General features: G+C 39.9%; 1 protein-coding gene across 1 annotated transcript in view; it reads left to right on the forward strand.

Moving 5' to 3' along the window:
- The window catches only part of ZNF407 (zinc finger protein 407), a 335,641-nt gene that overhangs the window by 13,314 nt on the left and 307,648 nt on the right, over window positions 1–14,679 (forward strand). Inside the window, exon 2 of the mRNA XM_028737478.2 lies at window positions 4,293–9,061. Within this exon, the coding sequence (XP_028593311.2) occupies window positions 4,360–9,061 (4,702 nt within the window). The 5' untranslated portion in view covers window positions 4,293–4,359. The remainder of the gene's footprint in view (window positions 1–4,292; window positions 9,062–14,679) is intronic.

Here is a 14,679-nt window from a genome sequence, read left to right on the forward strand (position 1 = left end):
AAGGGAAAGTTATAGGACAAGTGTACCAACACTCAGTATGGAGTGGAAATTTTACAACTGAGTTATAAATCCCAGAAGCAGTATGGTTTATAACAGGAAAGTTAAAGGGAAAAATGGAGAGAGTGAAATAATACGTATGTAACCTTTCCCCCTCTCTTTAGTGAGTAGACCATTTAAACTAAATTAAGTAAAGGATGTAAATTCTGTTGTTTCAGTTTTTAATATTTCATGACTGATTTTATAGATAAAAATTACATTTAACAATAAATATGAAGAAGAATTAATATGGCCTGTTCTGGTTTGATATGGAACAGCAAATCCCATTTCTCCTCAGCTGTAAAGAAAATTCATTATTATGTCTTGGATTGTAAGAGATGGCTTCTTTGTGATTAGTTACATTGATAATAAAACAACCTTTTTGAAAATGGCACAATATACATGGGTTCTCATGTGTCTGTGTTTAATGACACTGAATTTGTGCATTTGCTACCCTTTTCACAAATCTGTTTCCTCCTTCTTGTATCCGAGCCCATTTTAAGTCATGCAAGTTACTTTAAAAAAAGAATAAGAAATGGCAATCTTATATCAAGCAACTAAGGGATATATAGTTTTAGGAGAGGCAGAATTAATACTGCGGGCTTATACTGAATGGCTCAAGGGCAGATGCAGTGCTGGTTTGGGACAAATGGTGGTTTGCAAATTGGGCATCAGCTTTGGGAACATGTGAATCACCACCATCCCTCGCTAGCATGAATTCCTCCTTCCTTGCCTTGTCGAACCGCATGCAGAAATATGAGATCTGAAGACATATCTGGCTGCAGAGCTATTTCAGTCTTCCAAGCCTTGGCATGAGCGCTAGGGGAAAGGGAGAGAAACAGATACTCAACCATATTATATTATTTCGGCAAATGAGGAGTGATGTAACCACGCTAACTGCATTTGTGTCTGGCACAAATGTGCAGCTTCTTAGCCAGAGCCCCTCCCTATCGTTTATAAGTTGAGACTCAGCCCAGGAGCTCCTCAGAGCTCTCACCTGTAGAGCAGAACGTGCTCCTTCACGTCTCCCGTGTTTTCTGAGAAACTTCAGGCAAGACCTGACCCTTGGCTGCATCTGAAGAACTGGGCAGTGAAAGGCTAGATTGCAAATGCAAGAATGGGGATTAAACCCAAACTGTGGTCATCATCATTTCCTTGGGGAGATAAAAGCGAAAACCATTTTGACGTGAAACTTGCAAACATCAATGCTTTGAGCACAAAAGTCTGCATTACTTAAGCATGTACAACAGATTGTTTTTGAATTGACTGTAAACATTAAATATGTTTCACAACACATTGTGGGATCAGAGCTTGCGTTTTTAAGGTAGTGTTTAAGTCAAAACCATTTCTCTTGCGATGTAGCAGTATTTTAGTCTTTGTCCCCTTGTGTAAAGTGGCCACAAGGTGTCATCAGAATGCTTTTCTTATGCTGACTTCTTATTTCATGCGGCTTCCCCCCCTTTTTTCCCTTCAAACTTTTACAGCTACGCTAATAGTAAATCTAATGTGAAATACTACCCTTTTTTTCCTTGAGGATATTGTGGCATTAAGCTTCCACTGAAATAACTTAAAAGATTATGGCCTAATAGCCCAGTGCCTTAGGTACCTCTGCACCGAAGCAGTTCATTGCACAGGAGATAAACTTCCTAGCGCTTGCGTGAGCGGACAACTTCAGCCATGCTTGAACCCAACCACAGCCTTAGCTGCTGGAGCTGTCATCTCTCCTAAACCAAAAGCGCCCAGTATCTTTTCAAGGATGCCCTTGTGCTACGCAAGGGAAGTTAAGCTGCTCAGCTTGGTTGGTGCCAGGTTTGAGGGAGCCCCAGGCAAGTATTTCCCCCACTGGGAAATGAAGTTAGCAGTGGCAGCAGCAGTTACTTTGCCCATTGCTTTGCTCTCGTCCGCCTCCAGCCTGGCCTGCAGGAATGGGCGGGTGCACTTGCAGCCCATTGTGTGGTACCCAGCACATGGCTTTAGCCACCTATGCTAGGTTGATTATCCCAGAACATCACTGAGCTGGAACATAGTACTGCATCAGGGCGAAACAGCAGCAATTTTTGCTCAGCGCTTCTCTTCAGCACACCCAGTCCCACCACCAAAAATGTTTTTTATATATGTCAGCTCCAGTAGGCTAACCAGAGCAACCTGGCTTTTGCCCCATCGTGCAAGGTAGCACAGAAGGCTGGGAAGGCTGTACTAGCTCCCTTGTGTGCTGGCCTACACTAATTATGGTGGCATATCTAACAGAAGAGGAATAATGACTACAGACATAGTACAGCATTGGTTCGGGGAATAACACTCCAATGCGGTTCACAGAGCACCCTTAGATCAAGTGCCCCCACAGCTCTTTTTGCAGCTAAAAGGATGTGCAGAGTTTTCTAAACTGAAGCCAGTGCTTAAAAGGGGAGATCAGTAGTAGGAGACAGCAAGATGTGTGACTAGAAAACCACCAAGTAATTTATCTGAAAACAGATAAAAATGCAGGCAGCTGTGTTAGTCCATTAGAAATAATTGAAAGGGCAACAATAAGTGTAATACCTTTAGGACTTTTAAAAAATAAAAGTAGGAAGCAACTGTTTTTCGGATAGATCACTACTTGTTTACTACCTGTAAGTTCCTTAGCTGGCCATACATTTTACTGGTAGTTTAAGTATTTTACTAGTGCTGTTCTTTCCATATTTCTTTATGTACTAGCACGGTTGCCTTCAATTTAGTTTTTGTTGTCTGCTCTGGAGAATTAGCCTTCCAGGAGGCAAATCCTAGAACTGGAAGAAGATAATGATCTTCTCGCATCTGTTTATGTGTTTGGTCTGAAGAGAAACCATGTGGTGCCCCAATCACTGCAGAATCCTACTCAGTTGATTCTGTATCAAGTGCTCTGTCAAAAACTAATCTAGTTTGTGAATATAAGAAGTACCTGAAGTTGTTGGTTTTTTTCCAAGGCTGACAGCAGAATTAAAGGAAAACATGGCAACCCCTTTGTATTGCATGACATTGTCCCTGGCAAAATGGTGGTGGTTTGGCAAACTGCTGCTTGGGCTGCCAGAAGTTGAGAACCCTGATTTTTTTAATCAACTTGAGATGGAAGAATTATTGGTTCTTCCTGGCATTTGTGCTGTGCATGTAGGTAAGGGTTTGGAATGGGTTAAATGGCTGTGTACCTCCTGTTGCTGTATATTGGTGGTATGGTGCCTTCCAGAGGTTATTGGACTACATCTCCCATGATCCCTGGCCATACTGGCTGTGGATGGTGAGAGTTGGAGTCCAACCATATATGGAAAATATCATATTAGCTATCTCTGCTGCAGGTCAACTTGTGAATTTCCTGCATGCCTAATCAGGAAGCACTGGGAACAATGTTGTGATTGGTGGTTGGGAGACGAATTTCTTAGGAACTCTGTGATGCTATTTTGTCACTTCTTTGTTCCTATTGCCATTATTGTGTATTTTCCTCCTAGGAGTGGAGGGATCCCAGCTACTTATGCCATCTCCATGGTAGTGACAGCCATGTTAACTGGACTATTAAGATTTTCCTGTTAAATCTAGTTTTGTCATTTTGAGGCAGTTATATTTTCTTCATTTTGAGGACAGTTAGTTTCTTAATTGTGAAACTTCTAATTTCAGGAAAGGATACTTTCTCCCCTCCTTCCCCGTTGCCCTTTTAACTGAATGCCATGCTATCTTGGAGTACTGTGTCAGGGCTGTCAAAAACAAAGGTCACACTTTTTAGACTTGAATTCCCAGAATGGGCACATTATTTACGCCACAGCTGTGAAACGACTCGCTCTGGAGTAGTTCCATTTAAAGCCTACAGTCCTATTGAAATCAGCAAGCACTGGAACTAAGCAACAGCTACATGTTTCAGAATAATGGATCTCAAGGCTGCAGTCTTGTTAAAAGTATTACGTTTTTCAAAGAGAGTCAAAATTTGCTTCTCTCATTGATGAGCATCCTGTGCTAATAGGAGAGACTTGTATGTACATACCGATAGACTTTCTGTTCCATAGTGGCTGTGCAACTGTCCTCTTAAGAACCAGATAATCCTTCCTTAGATGTTTAGACATTATTGGTATGGCCATGTTTTGCTTTGAGAGTGTTACCAAAATAATTAGCTAACAATATCCCTATAGCCTTTTAAAACACTAAGTTGTATTCAACAAGTTATTAGTTGCATTAGAATAAAATGCTATGTGTTTTTATGTACATAGGAAACTAATAACCTTCTATTCTTTTTCTCCCTTCCTCTCTTTTTTTAGATAGCCCTACAGCAGATGAGCTAAATCGTTTTATTTAGAATTGTGCTCTACACAATCTTCATTAAGAATGGATGTTGAAAAAAATCAGAAGAACGATGAAGGTGATGAGAATGTACAAAATGAATTAGTACAAGAAGCTGCTAGAAACGTGTTAGCTGAAAAAGCTCACAGCGACTCTTTCTCTACCTCAAAAATAGACACATTTTCAGCTGAAGGACAGAAAAACCCAGGGGAAAAACATGAAGAGTGCGCCACAGCCAAACGACCATTATCCAAATCAGCAGTTGAAGACTGTATGGCAACAAACATAGTTGAAAACGAACCTGTCTCAAAAAGATTAAAGCTTACTGTTGTACAACATGCTGAAGAGAATGAAGGCAAACTATCGAATGCCACAACGTGTGAAGGTAGTGTTGATGGGACAAGTAATACAACAGATGAAACTATAAAAGACGAAGCTATAAGTGCATGTCAAAGTAGTGATGCTTTATGTGTGCAGCATGATTTCAAATCTGAGGACAATAGTACACAGGAAATACATGTGGAAAATGAGCATACCCAAGTTGACCAAACACCCCTTCCAGAATGCACATCTTCTTTTCAAAACGATGAAGCCACTCTTAGCTGTGCAACCAGCAGTGTTGAAAACATTTCTAAGTGCAAACCTCATGAGGAGACTTTTTCTACTTACCCAGATTTAGAAAAGCATATTCAAGAAAGCCACCTTCAGCATTACGAACAACAGGTGAACCTACATTGTACTGATAAATCAGAATGCACTCCATCTTTACAAACACATAGCAAGCCGACCGCTGGACAGCTTAGATTGTATTTTTGCAATCTCTGTGGTTTTCAGTCTTTCGAGAAAGATCTTCTACAAGCTCATTTCCTTGGCAAGACGCACCTCCGCCGACAAAATCTTGCTGCCCGGGGAGGATTTGTCAAGATACTTACGAAAAAGCCATTTCATAAAAAACAGCAGTACCTAGTCAAGGAAAAGAATGTGCAAGCAAAATCTGCACTTAATAAACCAAAAATAAGGAATGCAGGTTCAAATCCACAAAAGACTTCAAGCAATAAGCTGAAGAAGTTTAAAACATGCCACCAACTTTTTGTTGAAATGGTGTCATCAAAAAATATTTCTGCAGAAACCACAGAGAACACTACCAATGAAGAAGTGCTTTTCTCCAGTGTGGGTGGAAATGGTGATGCCCATTCTGAAAAGCTGGAAGTGTCAGGGCCCTCCAAATGTAATCCAGATGTATCAGAACCTGCTGAAGGTAGTCAAGAGACAATTAGCAGTTCAAACACCACAGGAATACTCGATAGATTTCCTCATAACAGAAATATCTTCTCCCGAAGAATAACTTTCAAGCAAAGTGGTTCTTTCAAATTAAATCAGCAAATTAAAAAACGCTATAATCTTTTGGGATTAGGTAAGAGAAACAGGCCTGACTCCACCTTAAAACACAGCATCAGGACAGACTTCAGTCAAGGTGATACATCGCAGGTGCACCTAAAAGTTTTAGAAACTGAAGAGGATTTGTGCAAAGCTGACACAGGAACACTATCACTTGATCCAGATGGAGCCAATGGGTGCTCTTCTATCACCCTGGAACTTGATAATTCTCCAAAGAAAGCTGTTGAGGCCCAGAAGGGTCTACATCCTTGTACTCATTGTGGATGTACTTTGCCAAACACAGGTTTGGAATTGGATGTTGACAGAGATAAAGCAGACGAGCTGAAATTCCAGTGTCAGACATGTGGCTATTCTTGTGGAACCAAGGAAGACTTTGAACTGCACCATCAAAAAAATAACCATTGCATGGGTGATTGCAAGATAAATTGCCCCCAGTGTTCATTTTTTGCCCTGAATGAGGTAAGCTTTGGGGAGCACATGCGTGATGAGCATGGCATGTCCCACTGCTGTGTTACCTGCCGTTTGTATTTTCTAAATGAAGAAGAAGTAGCAGTTCATAACACAACTGAACAACATATAAGTTTATCAGCTCAAGGAAATACGGTTCGCCCACTTAGCAATGTGACTCAGCAAACAGCATCTTGCACTTTAGTGGAGACAAGTGTTCTTCCAAAGGTTGCAGAAGAAATGCCCAAGCCCTTGGTGATACATCCTGCTAATGAGTTCAAGGAGTCTGTCCTGAGCAGAACTCAGTTTCAGTGTAAAAAATGTTTTTATAAAACAAGGTCTTCCTCAGTTCTTACCAGGCACATAAAACTTCGGCATGCTCAGGAATATCATTTCCTTTGCAAGGCATGCAACCTCTACTCATTAAGCAAAGAAGGAATGGAAAAACACATCAAGAGAAGTAAACACCTTGAAAATGCCAGAAAAAATAATATTGGCTTACGCTTTGAGGAATGTATTGAAAGGGTATGTGTAGGTGGAAGCGATGGTAAAAAAGCAACAGAGCCTTCTACTTATGGCAGTTTAAAGACTGTATCGGAAAATGAAAACGTGCCGTTACCCTTCTGTACATTGGAGAATGTCTCGATAAACAAGGAACTGTTTCCATCAGGTGAAATGCTGAAATGCAGTGAGCTGGTTCTGGGCAGCGGGCAAAAGAGAGGAAGGCCGAAAGGCACCATTTCTCGGACATGCCCTCATTGTGGCTTATTGGCTTCCAGTGTTACAAACCTGACGGTTCACATTCGACGAAAGCATAGCCACCAGTACAGCTATTTATGTAAAGTATGCAATTACTATACTGTAACGAAAGGTGATATGGAACGTCATTGTGCTACAAAGAAGCATAAAGGCCGTTTGGAAGCCAATGGGAAACAAAACATAGAGATTATAGTGTGCCCAGAGGGAGGTAATGTTGAAGCCAGTAGCAAGAAGATAAATAGTCCAGGAGGTATGAATGAACTTGTTGACCATGGCAGTTCACCCTTGGACAATGCTGCTTTGGAAAGCCAGGGAAATGATCAGTGTAATGCTATAAAAGTACAAGGTGAAAATGTGCCTCAGCTTTCTGAATTGGGTAGAGACCAGAACCCTTCAGAAATAAAGCAGCATATAATTGCAGAACTAGGTAACGTTAACCAAGCTAGGGACTCGTTGGCTCAAACCAGATCGTTAAACACAAATGATAACAAGTGTGCTCATTGCAGCTTTGTTGCACATTCATTTTCTTCTCTGGAAGTACATATAAAACGCAAGCACACTAAAGAATTTGAATACTATTGCATGGCCTGCGACTATTACGCAGTTACTCGACGAGAGATGATTAGGCATGCAGCAACAGAGAAGCATAAAATAAAAAGGCAATCTTATGTATGCAACACCTCTGGAGAAGAGACAGATGTGGCCGATACTGGCAAGGAGCAACAACCAACAGATGAAATTCAGATCATTCTGGATGGAACAAAATACCAAAACACCATTGAGGAGAAATGTCTGGATGTGCAGGTCACTCAGAAAGTGAAGAAAGCCCTTAATTATTTGGTTTCGGAAGATGGTGCCCCTTCAGAGGTTCCCAAAGAAGGTTATGTTGCCGATACTGTAGATGTTGAGACAAATGATGGAGTTGACCAAGGCAGGGGAGAGGGAGTCAGTGAAGAAAATGTTCCAAAAGCTGTAGTCGAGGTTCATGAGGTGTTCACACCTAAAGAAACAGTTCATTGTGTCCTGCAGGAAAATGTGGAAGATCAAGGAACAGTCACGTCAAATTTTAATTTTACCATAGAAACTGGAAGTAAAAACTTAGCTGTTAGCAAAGATTGTCCAGATATGAATTTGACCTCAAATAAGATGGAGGAAGACTCTGAAGGAGAACTTCAGAGTATTGCAGTAGCTGCTGAGGAAGTGAAAAATGAAGAAATTCAGTTGCCCATCATTTCAGAAACATGTTGCACACTAGAGCAACAAACTATTGATGAAAATATTGAAGGAACTATGAAAACTATACATAATTTACAGGAACAGCAAATGACCCAGCAGAGTTCTGCTATAGAGGAAGAAGGAACTCTGTCAGCTGAACAACATGAGGTCGAAGTATCATTAAACAATATTTGGGGTTCAGAGGTCTCAATAGTTGAAAGCGTTCAAGAAAGTAATGAGGCATCAGATGCTTCTGCCGGTGTGGAGGGCAGAGTGAAGGAGGAGATGGCAGTGCAAAATTGTGGCCAGTTTGATTCCTCTATAGTAAAATTAAAAAGCCATGAAGATGGTTGTGAGCCAGTTGATCACATTGCTGATGGACAGAACCTGAGTGGGCTGAGAACTTTGAAAGCGGATGTCCCACAAGGTGGTGGAAAGAAGAAGAAAGCAGAAGGGCAGCCGCTTGGGGAATCGACACGCATTCGCTGCGATGACTGTGGCTTTTTAGCAGACGGCTTGAGTGGCCTGAATGTTCACATAGCTATGAAACATCCTTCAAAAGAGAAACATTTCCATTGTTTACTGTGTGGAAAGTCGTTTTATACCGAAAGTAACCTGCACCAGCATTTAGCTAGTGCGGGCCACATGAGAAATGAACAAGCAAGTGTTGAAGAACTGCCGGAAGGGGGCGCCACCTTTAAATGTGTTAAGTGCACAGAGCCTTTTGATTCGGAGCAAAATTTATTTCTTCATATTAAAGAACAACACGAAGAGCTGCTCAGGGAAGTCAACAAGTACATTGTTGAAGATACTGAGCAAATCAACCGAGAGAGAGAAGAAAATAAAGGCAATATTTGCAAATACTGCGGGAAGATGTGCAGAAGTAGCAATTCCATGGCCTTTCTGGCTCACATTCGAACCCATACAGGTATGTATCAACAAATGGTGCAGGTAGTGCTTTGCAAATGGAAGTTGAGTTAAGGCCTTGCTACTCCTTGCTGCCGTTATTTTTTAAATCATGAATTACTCCAGAGTTTCAAATTTATATTAATCCCATGTACACTGCTTGATTTCAGGAGTACTCTTTAGTAGACAAGGAGCACGAATTTAAACAGAATTTCTTGAAAGTTATTGAGTGTGATCTTCTCTTTGTCACTACATTTCTTACAGATTATATCCCCTAGACTCATTATAATTCATTAATCAGATCCCAGCTTATTATCTGAATATGATTTGGAGAACATTTACCTTTCAAATGACTGTTTGCCTAATCTAGAGTTGCTTGCAAACTTTTTAAAATAAAAATAAAAATAAAAATGGCCTCCATCTATACCTTCTCCCTCCTTCATTTCTCTAGACAGTTCTGATTAGTGTTGTGACAGTCAAACCATAAGGGAAAGCACTACCCAAGTGCTACTGATATGTTGAGGTGTGGAGAGTGAGCCATCTGATCTGGCAGTACTGCAGGGGTAGGGAACCTCAGACCCAGGGACCCAATGTGTTTTGGCTACAATCTTTCTGACACACACTTGTTGAATTTACGATTAAAATTAGTGATGGGTACAGGGTGGGAGGTGATGGCCTTTTATGGCTTTTCCTTTGCCCAAAGCAGGTATTTGTTGCTGCATTGCTGTGTAGAGAATGCTGATTTTTGAAAACAAGCATGTAAGGTTTTCATGGGATTGCAGTTTGGTCATCATTTTAGAAGGCAGTAGTAGAGGCAACGCAGCACCTGTGAAATTTGGGCCTGGTGATTTAGACTCTGTGCTGTGCCACATGTTCCATTCTCTTTTTATGTTTTATATTAAGTGGAAAAATTTAAAACAACACTTTTGTCGAAAATGCATAAGCTGCAGTTCTAAATTTATGTAAAAATTCACTGCTATGTTTCTATAAACCTGCCATACATTCTTTATTTTAAATAGACAGCTTTTCTAAATCACTGAGCTCTGCTTAGACAAGTGGTGTCTCTCTGGGTTGAATTTATGAGTGGATTTGAATAATAAATTCACATTTCAATGAACATATTTTCATTTAAACTGTAAGGTTTATTTTACTGTACTTTTAAATAATGGCTTATTATAGAAGCTATAGTTTAAATTCATGCAGTGGTTGAAACTTAGTGCTCAGTTACTAGAAAGAAAATGAAAAGGTAAGAGATGCAAAATATTATAAAAGAATATTAATATTCTTTGGTGTAATCCTGAAATAGTTTTTGTTTCCATAGAAGAAAGCAAAGCTGAGGCTGAGCTATGTACTTAAGATTCAGTTGCAGAAAGCTGGCATCTTCAGGTGTCTTCTTGTAACTAAAGTATTAATTCTTGCAAACCATCAGTATCATCAGCTTAGGAATCCCAGCCTTCTTTTAGCAAGCCAATTCTATACTTGTGCAGATCGTTTCAGGAAATGTTTTTTTTTTTAAAAAAATGAATTTGGTGATGAGTTTTTCGATGGCACAGACTGTTCACATGGTCAGAACAGTTTTTATAAGCCCTTTATATGCCCTCTTAAGGCAGATAAAATGGAATAAAACTACAGGGAAGATGCTAATGGAGCTCTCTTTAGAATTCTTTATGCAACTGTCTGGTCAAGACATGTTGCTTATAATTGATGTGTCCATTACTTGAATTCTCTTGTAATTATAGTCAATAAGTCTTGTAAATGTGTTAAAGCTCACTAAAAGCATACAAATTCAAGAACAGAGTAAGGCTAATAATTTAAAATAATCAATGTAGGCATTTCAGCACTTAATTTCCCTTGTGTGTTGATAGCTGATCATTCTTAATCCATTAAGATTTATTTAGTCGTTTACAATGCAAAATAGGTTTGCACTGGTCACTTGTGCCATTTGAAAATGTCCACCAGGTTAAGTGCAGAATGTAGTCCATTAGTCTTCCTTGACTATATGTATTAATTGCATTTAAAATCAAGTTAATGTGGATGTGAAAGTGAGGTAACTATCAATATATGACAAAGCAACCCTACTTACATAAGTTACATCATTGATTGTAACATTTAGTAAAAGTTAGCACACTTTTTAACATCTTGTGCATGTCTTATCAATGAGTGTATTTTTATTCTGCTTTGCATTAGATGTGAATGTGCCGCAAAGGAACCTTTTTTTGGGTGACAACACATATCTACCATTTCATTTTGCAAATAATTTTTGGGGAGGAAGAGTTACAGAAGAGGTTTTAATCTATTCTCTTTCTCACTGCACCTTTAAAATGAATTGCTTTTCTGATAACTTTGCTTATGCACATGAAATAGTAATGCTGGTATTTTTATTAATAGTTAACTGGAAGAGGTTTTTCCTCCTCCAATTCCTGGTTTCTTCCCCTTCTTCATATTTTCTGATTTACTGAATGTTTTATGCAATGTTTCTTCCCATCTTCGGCACAATAAAAGCAGTTCTATAAAGAAATAAATGGGTTTTGGACGCCAAGATTGAGAGGCCAAGGAAGAGCACCACAATGTATGCTCCTGCAGGCGGAGCGGAAGGAGCAAACCAACAGCTGAAGCAGATGCTGGGTTCATCTGCATTTAGTATAACAGCTTTACAGTGCGATCCAATATGTCTACTTATAAGTATGTCCCATTGAATTCAGTGGGGCATACTTTCAGGCAGGTGGTTATGGGATTTCAGCTTTGCGAAGCCACCATCCTACATACGTCTTCTCAGAGGTGAAGCCCATTGAGTTCAATGGGACTTATTCCTAGGTAAGCATGTGTAGGGTTGCAGGATTGCTTCTTTACATGCCACTATTTAAAGTGTTTCTCTCTCAAAATCCCCCCTCCCCCTCGCCAATAACTAGTGATTCCAAATTGTGGAAAATAAAGAGAGTTTTCTTTCCCTGATTCCAAAGCTTCTCACGTAGCAAAAGGGGAGGTTATACAATGTAGTGGATAACAAGCAAGTCCATCACACTTTGACAAGTGAAAATGAGGAAGTGTCAAGAAAAACAACAGAAAGGTTAGAGGTAGAGGACTTTTCAACTTCCAATTTAGATGGGATGCCTAATTAGCAGCCTGAATTCTGAAAATATATATTCACCTATCTCTGTGCTTTCCTTGCTTATGTGGGAGTCGCAAATGTTAGGGTTAATCATGTGCTTGGCAGAGATACTAATGTGCTCAAGACTCAGTGTTCCAATATTCATGTGCTTAAATGCTTAAACCACTGTGTGTTTTTTGGTGGTTTATTTGGCATTCTGGTAGTTGTACAGGACTATTGGAGACCTGAGAAATCTCTTGTTATGAAGATCTCTTCTGAAGGATCACCAAACGAATTTCAAAATATTAATGCAATATTACTATTATTTTGTAATTTCCCAGAACATTTCAGTTTTACCATACAGTGGGGATGTGTTGAGGGGGAAGAAAGACATTGCAGGGAAACTGGTTGCAAACATTGATTTAATAATCTGTGACACTGAATTGTAAGTGGCATTCAGAGTTAATGCTTATTTAAAAATCTAAGCAGGGTTTTGATGGAGACTTAACTAGTGCTGTATACTTAAACACACTAAGAAACATTGAGAAATGAGGGAGGAAAATGCTTACATGGGCCCTACCTACCTTTCATACTCTCTGTACTCCAGGCTGCATAGAACAGCCATTCAATTGAGACTTCAAATGTTCTTAAAACATTTCCTTTATCCCTTTATTTAGGGATCCTTCTTGCATTAATTTCAGTGGTGTGGGAGCAGCTTGAACATGGTGAGATTTCACTTGCCTATGAAAACATCTGTACATACAAACACATGGGTAAAGCCAGTCTGGTGGATCTTTTCCCACCAGTTGTTGCCCAGATAGGACAATATCAGCTGGCTGATGGAAGTTTCAGTCCAGCAACATCGGAAGGACCATAGCTGCCCTACCCTGGCTGTACAGAGACAACTGTCTGACAACGATCAAAGCAGAAAGGGATCTTGCTATGGGGAAATTGTTTCCATGTTGCTGACATGATGCAAAAAGGGGTCCTTAATCTCTGGGTTGGCTAATCTATCTCTGCTGCTCAGTGGTGCTAGGACAGTGGTTCTGAGATGAGAGCTGTACGAAGTAATTTGTCTTCATCAAGATCTGGACTTCACTCTTCCATTTCCATCTCCCTTTTCATAAGCTTTAAGTAACACCATTGATTCTGAAGATAATTTACAGCTAAAGACCTTTGCAGAGTTATGATCGAATAGCAACAAAATGCAGTCTTCCTGGACTACAAAATTATGACAGCAGATGAAATTATTATTAAATATTGTTATTATTCAATTTGTAGCACCATTTATATGCTATGAGCAACTGCACTTGGGGTGAAGCCATCAAGATTGTGAATATGTGCCCTAAATGGGAATCATCTCCTTTAAACTAAGGGCCACATCAGATACTGAAACTTTATTCATTCTATGGAAAAAAGTGAGAGGTCTTAAAGCTATAGATAGTAAACGGCATAGTAGTCATGGAAAAGTCAAAACTGGGGAGATGTGTGCTTCACTATGTTTACTTTGGTTATTTGTGCATTTAGTTTTTCAGTTGCTCAAACTTTTAAAAGGAAAGATAGAACTGAAGCCACTTTGTAAGAACTCTTCTCAAAGGTGGGTTATAAAATAAGTGTGATCCTTTAACGAAAATGTTACGTTTGTAATTCAGCTGGGATTTGAGTTTTACCAGTTATTAGCTGGAAATTCCATTAAGAGAAATGGTAACTCCCAATTTGTAGAACTTACTTAGCATCCATTTATTTGCTAATCGGTTATTTGCTGATCTAATGTGATGCCTGTTTACAGTGTAAATAAAACAAAAGTGTAAGGGAGAGGACAGGAGAATAATGAACTTGGGAAGAAGGAAGCATAGAACATTTTGGCTGCCATGGATTTGGCAAGGCTTTGTGGAGAAAGTTGATTTTGCTCAGGGACTTGAGATGTCGTTTTAGTCTTGATGTCATGAAAATGGGAGGAAATGAGCACACCGTAGATGAGCTTGCACAAATGAGCAGACAAACTTGAGGCAATGAACGAGGGAAGGCGGCCAAAAGGAGAGCGTTGTGAAAATGACCTATAAGATTGATGTAGAAAATGATAGTGATGCAGTGAGGATGCAGGAGAAGAAGGGTCATTATCGATCTGATATTTGTTTTAAAAAAACCAACAACAACCCAACTCTTCAGCCAAAAAAGACTCACAGAGTGGTTTACAGATTGATGAAATCCAGACAGCCCTTACCCCTGCAGCTTGCAGTATAAAAAGACATGACCCTAAAGAAAAATGGATTGAGATGGAGGGGGAAATAAGCAAACTCAGGTACCAGTTCTTAGTTACCAGTTCTTCTAAGAAGCAGCTGGGATGGAAACATTGAGGAGAAGAGGAGCTGAAAGGTACCAGTCTCTCCACTGCACGGGTGGGAATGTACCTGTATCCCTCCTCTCTCCTTCTCTTCTGTTGCCCTGAGGCAACAGCTGATGGAGGGAGGAGCCTGGCTTCCCAAGAACTGGTGGCGGCTCAGTATCTCTTATTTTCTGCTAAAAACTGAAACAAAAGGCAACATTTTAGT

Source organism: Podarcis muralis, chromosome 8 (genome assembly GCF_964188315.1).
Source record: "Podarcis muralis chromosome 8, rPodMur119.hap1.1, whole genome shotgun sequence".
NCBI classification, from domain to species: Eukaryota; Metazoa; Chordata; class Lepidosauria; order Squamata; family Lacertidae; genus Podarcis; species Podarcis muralis.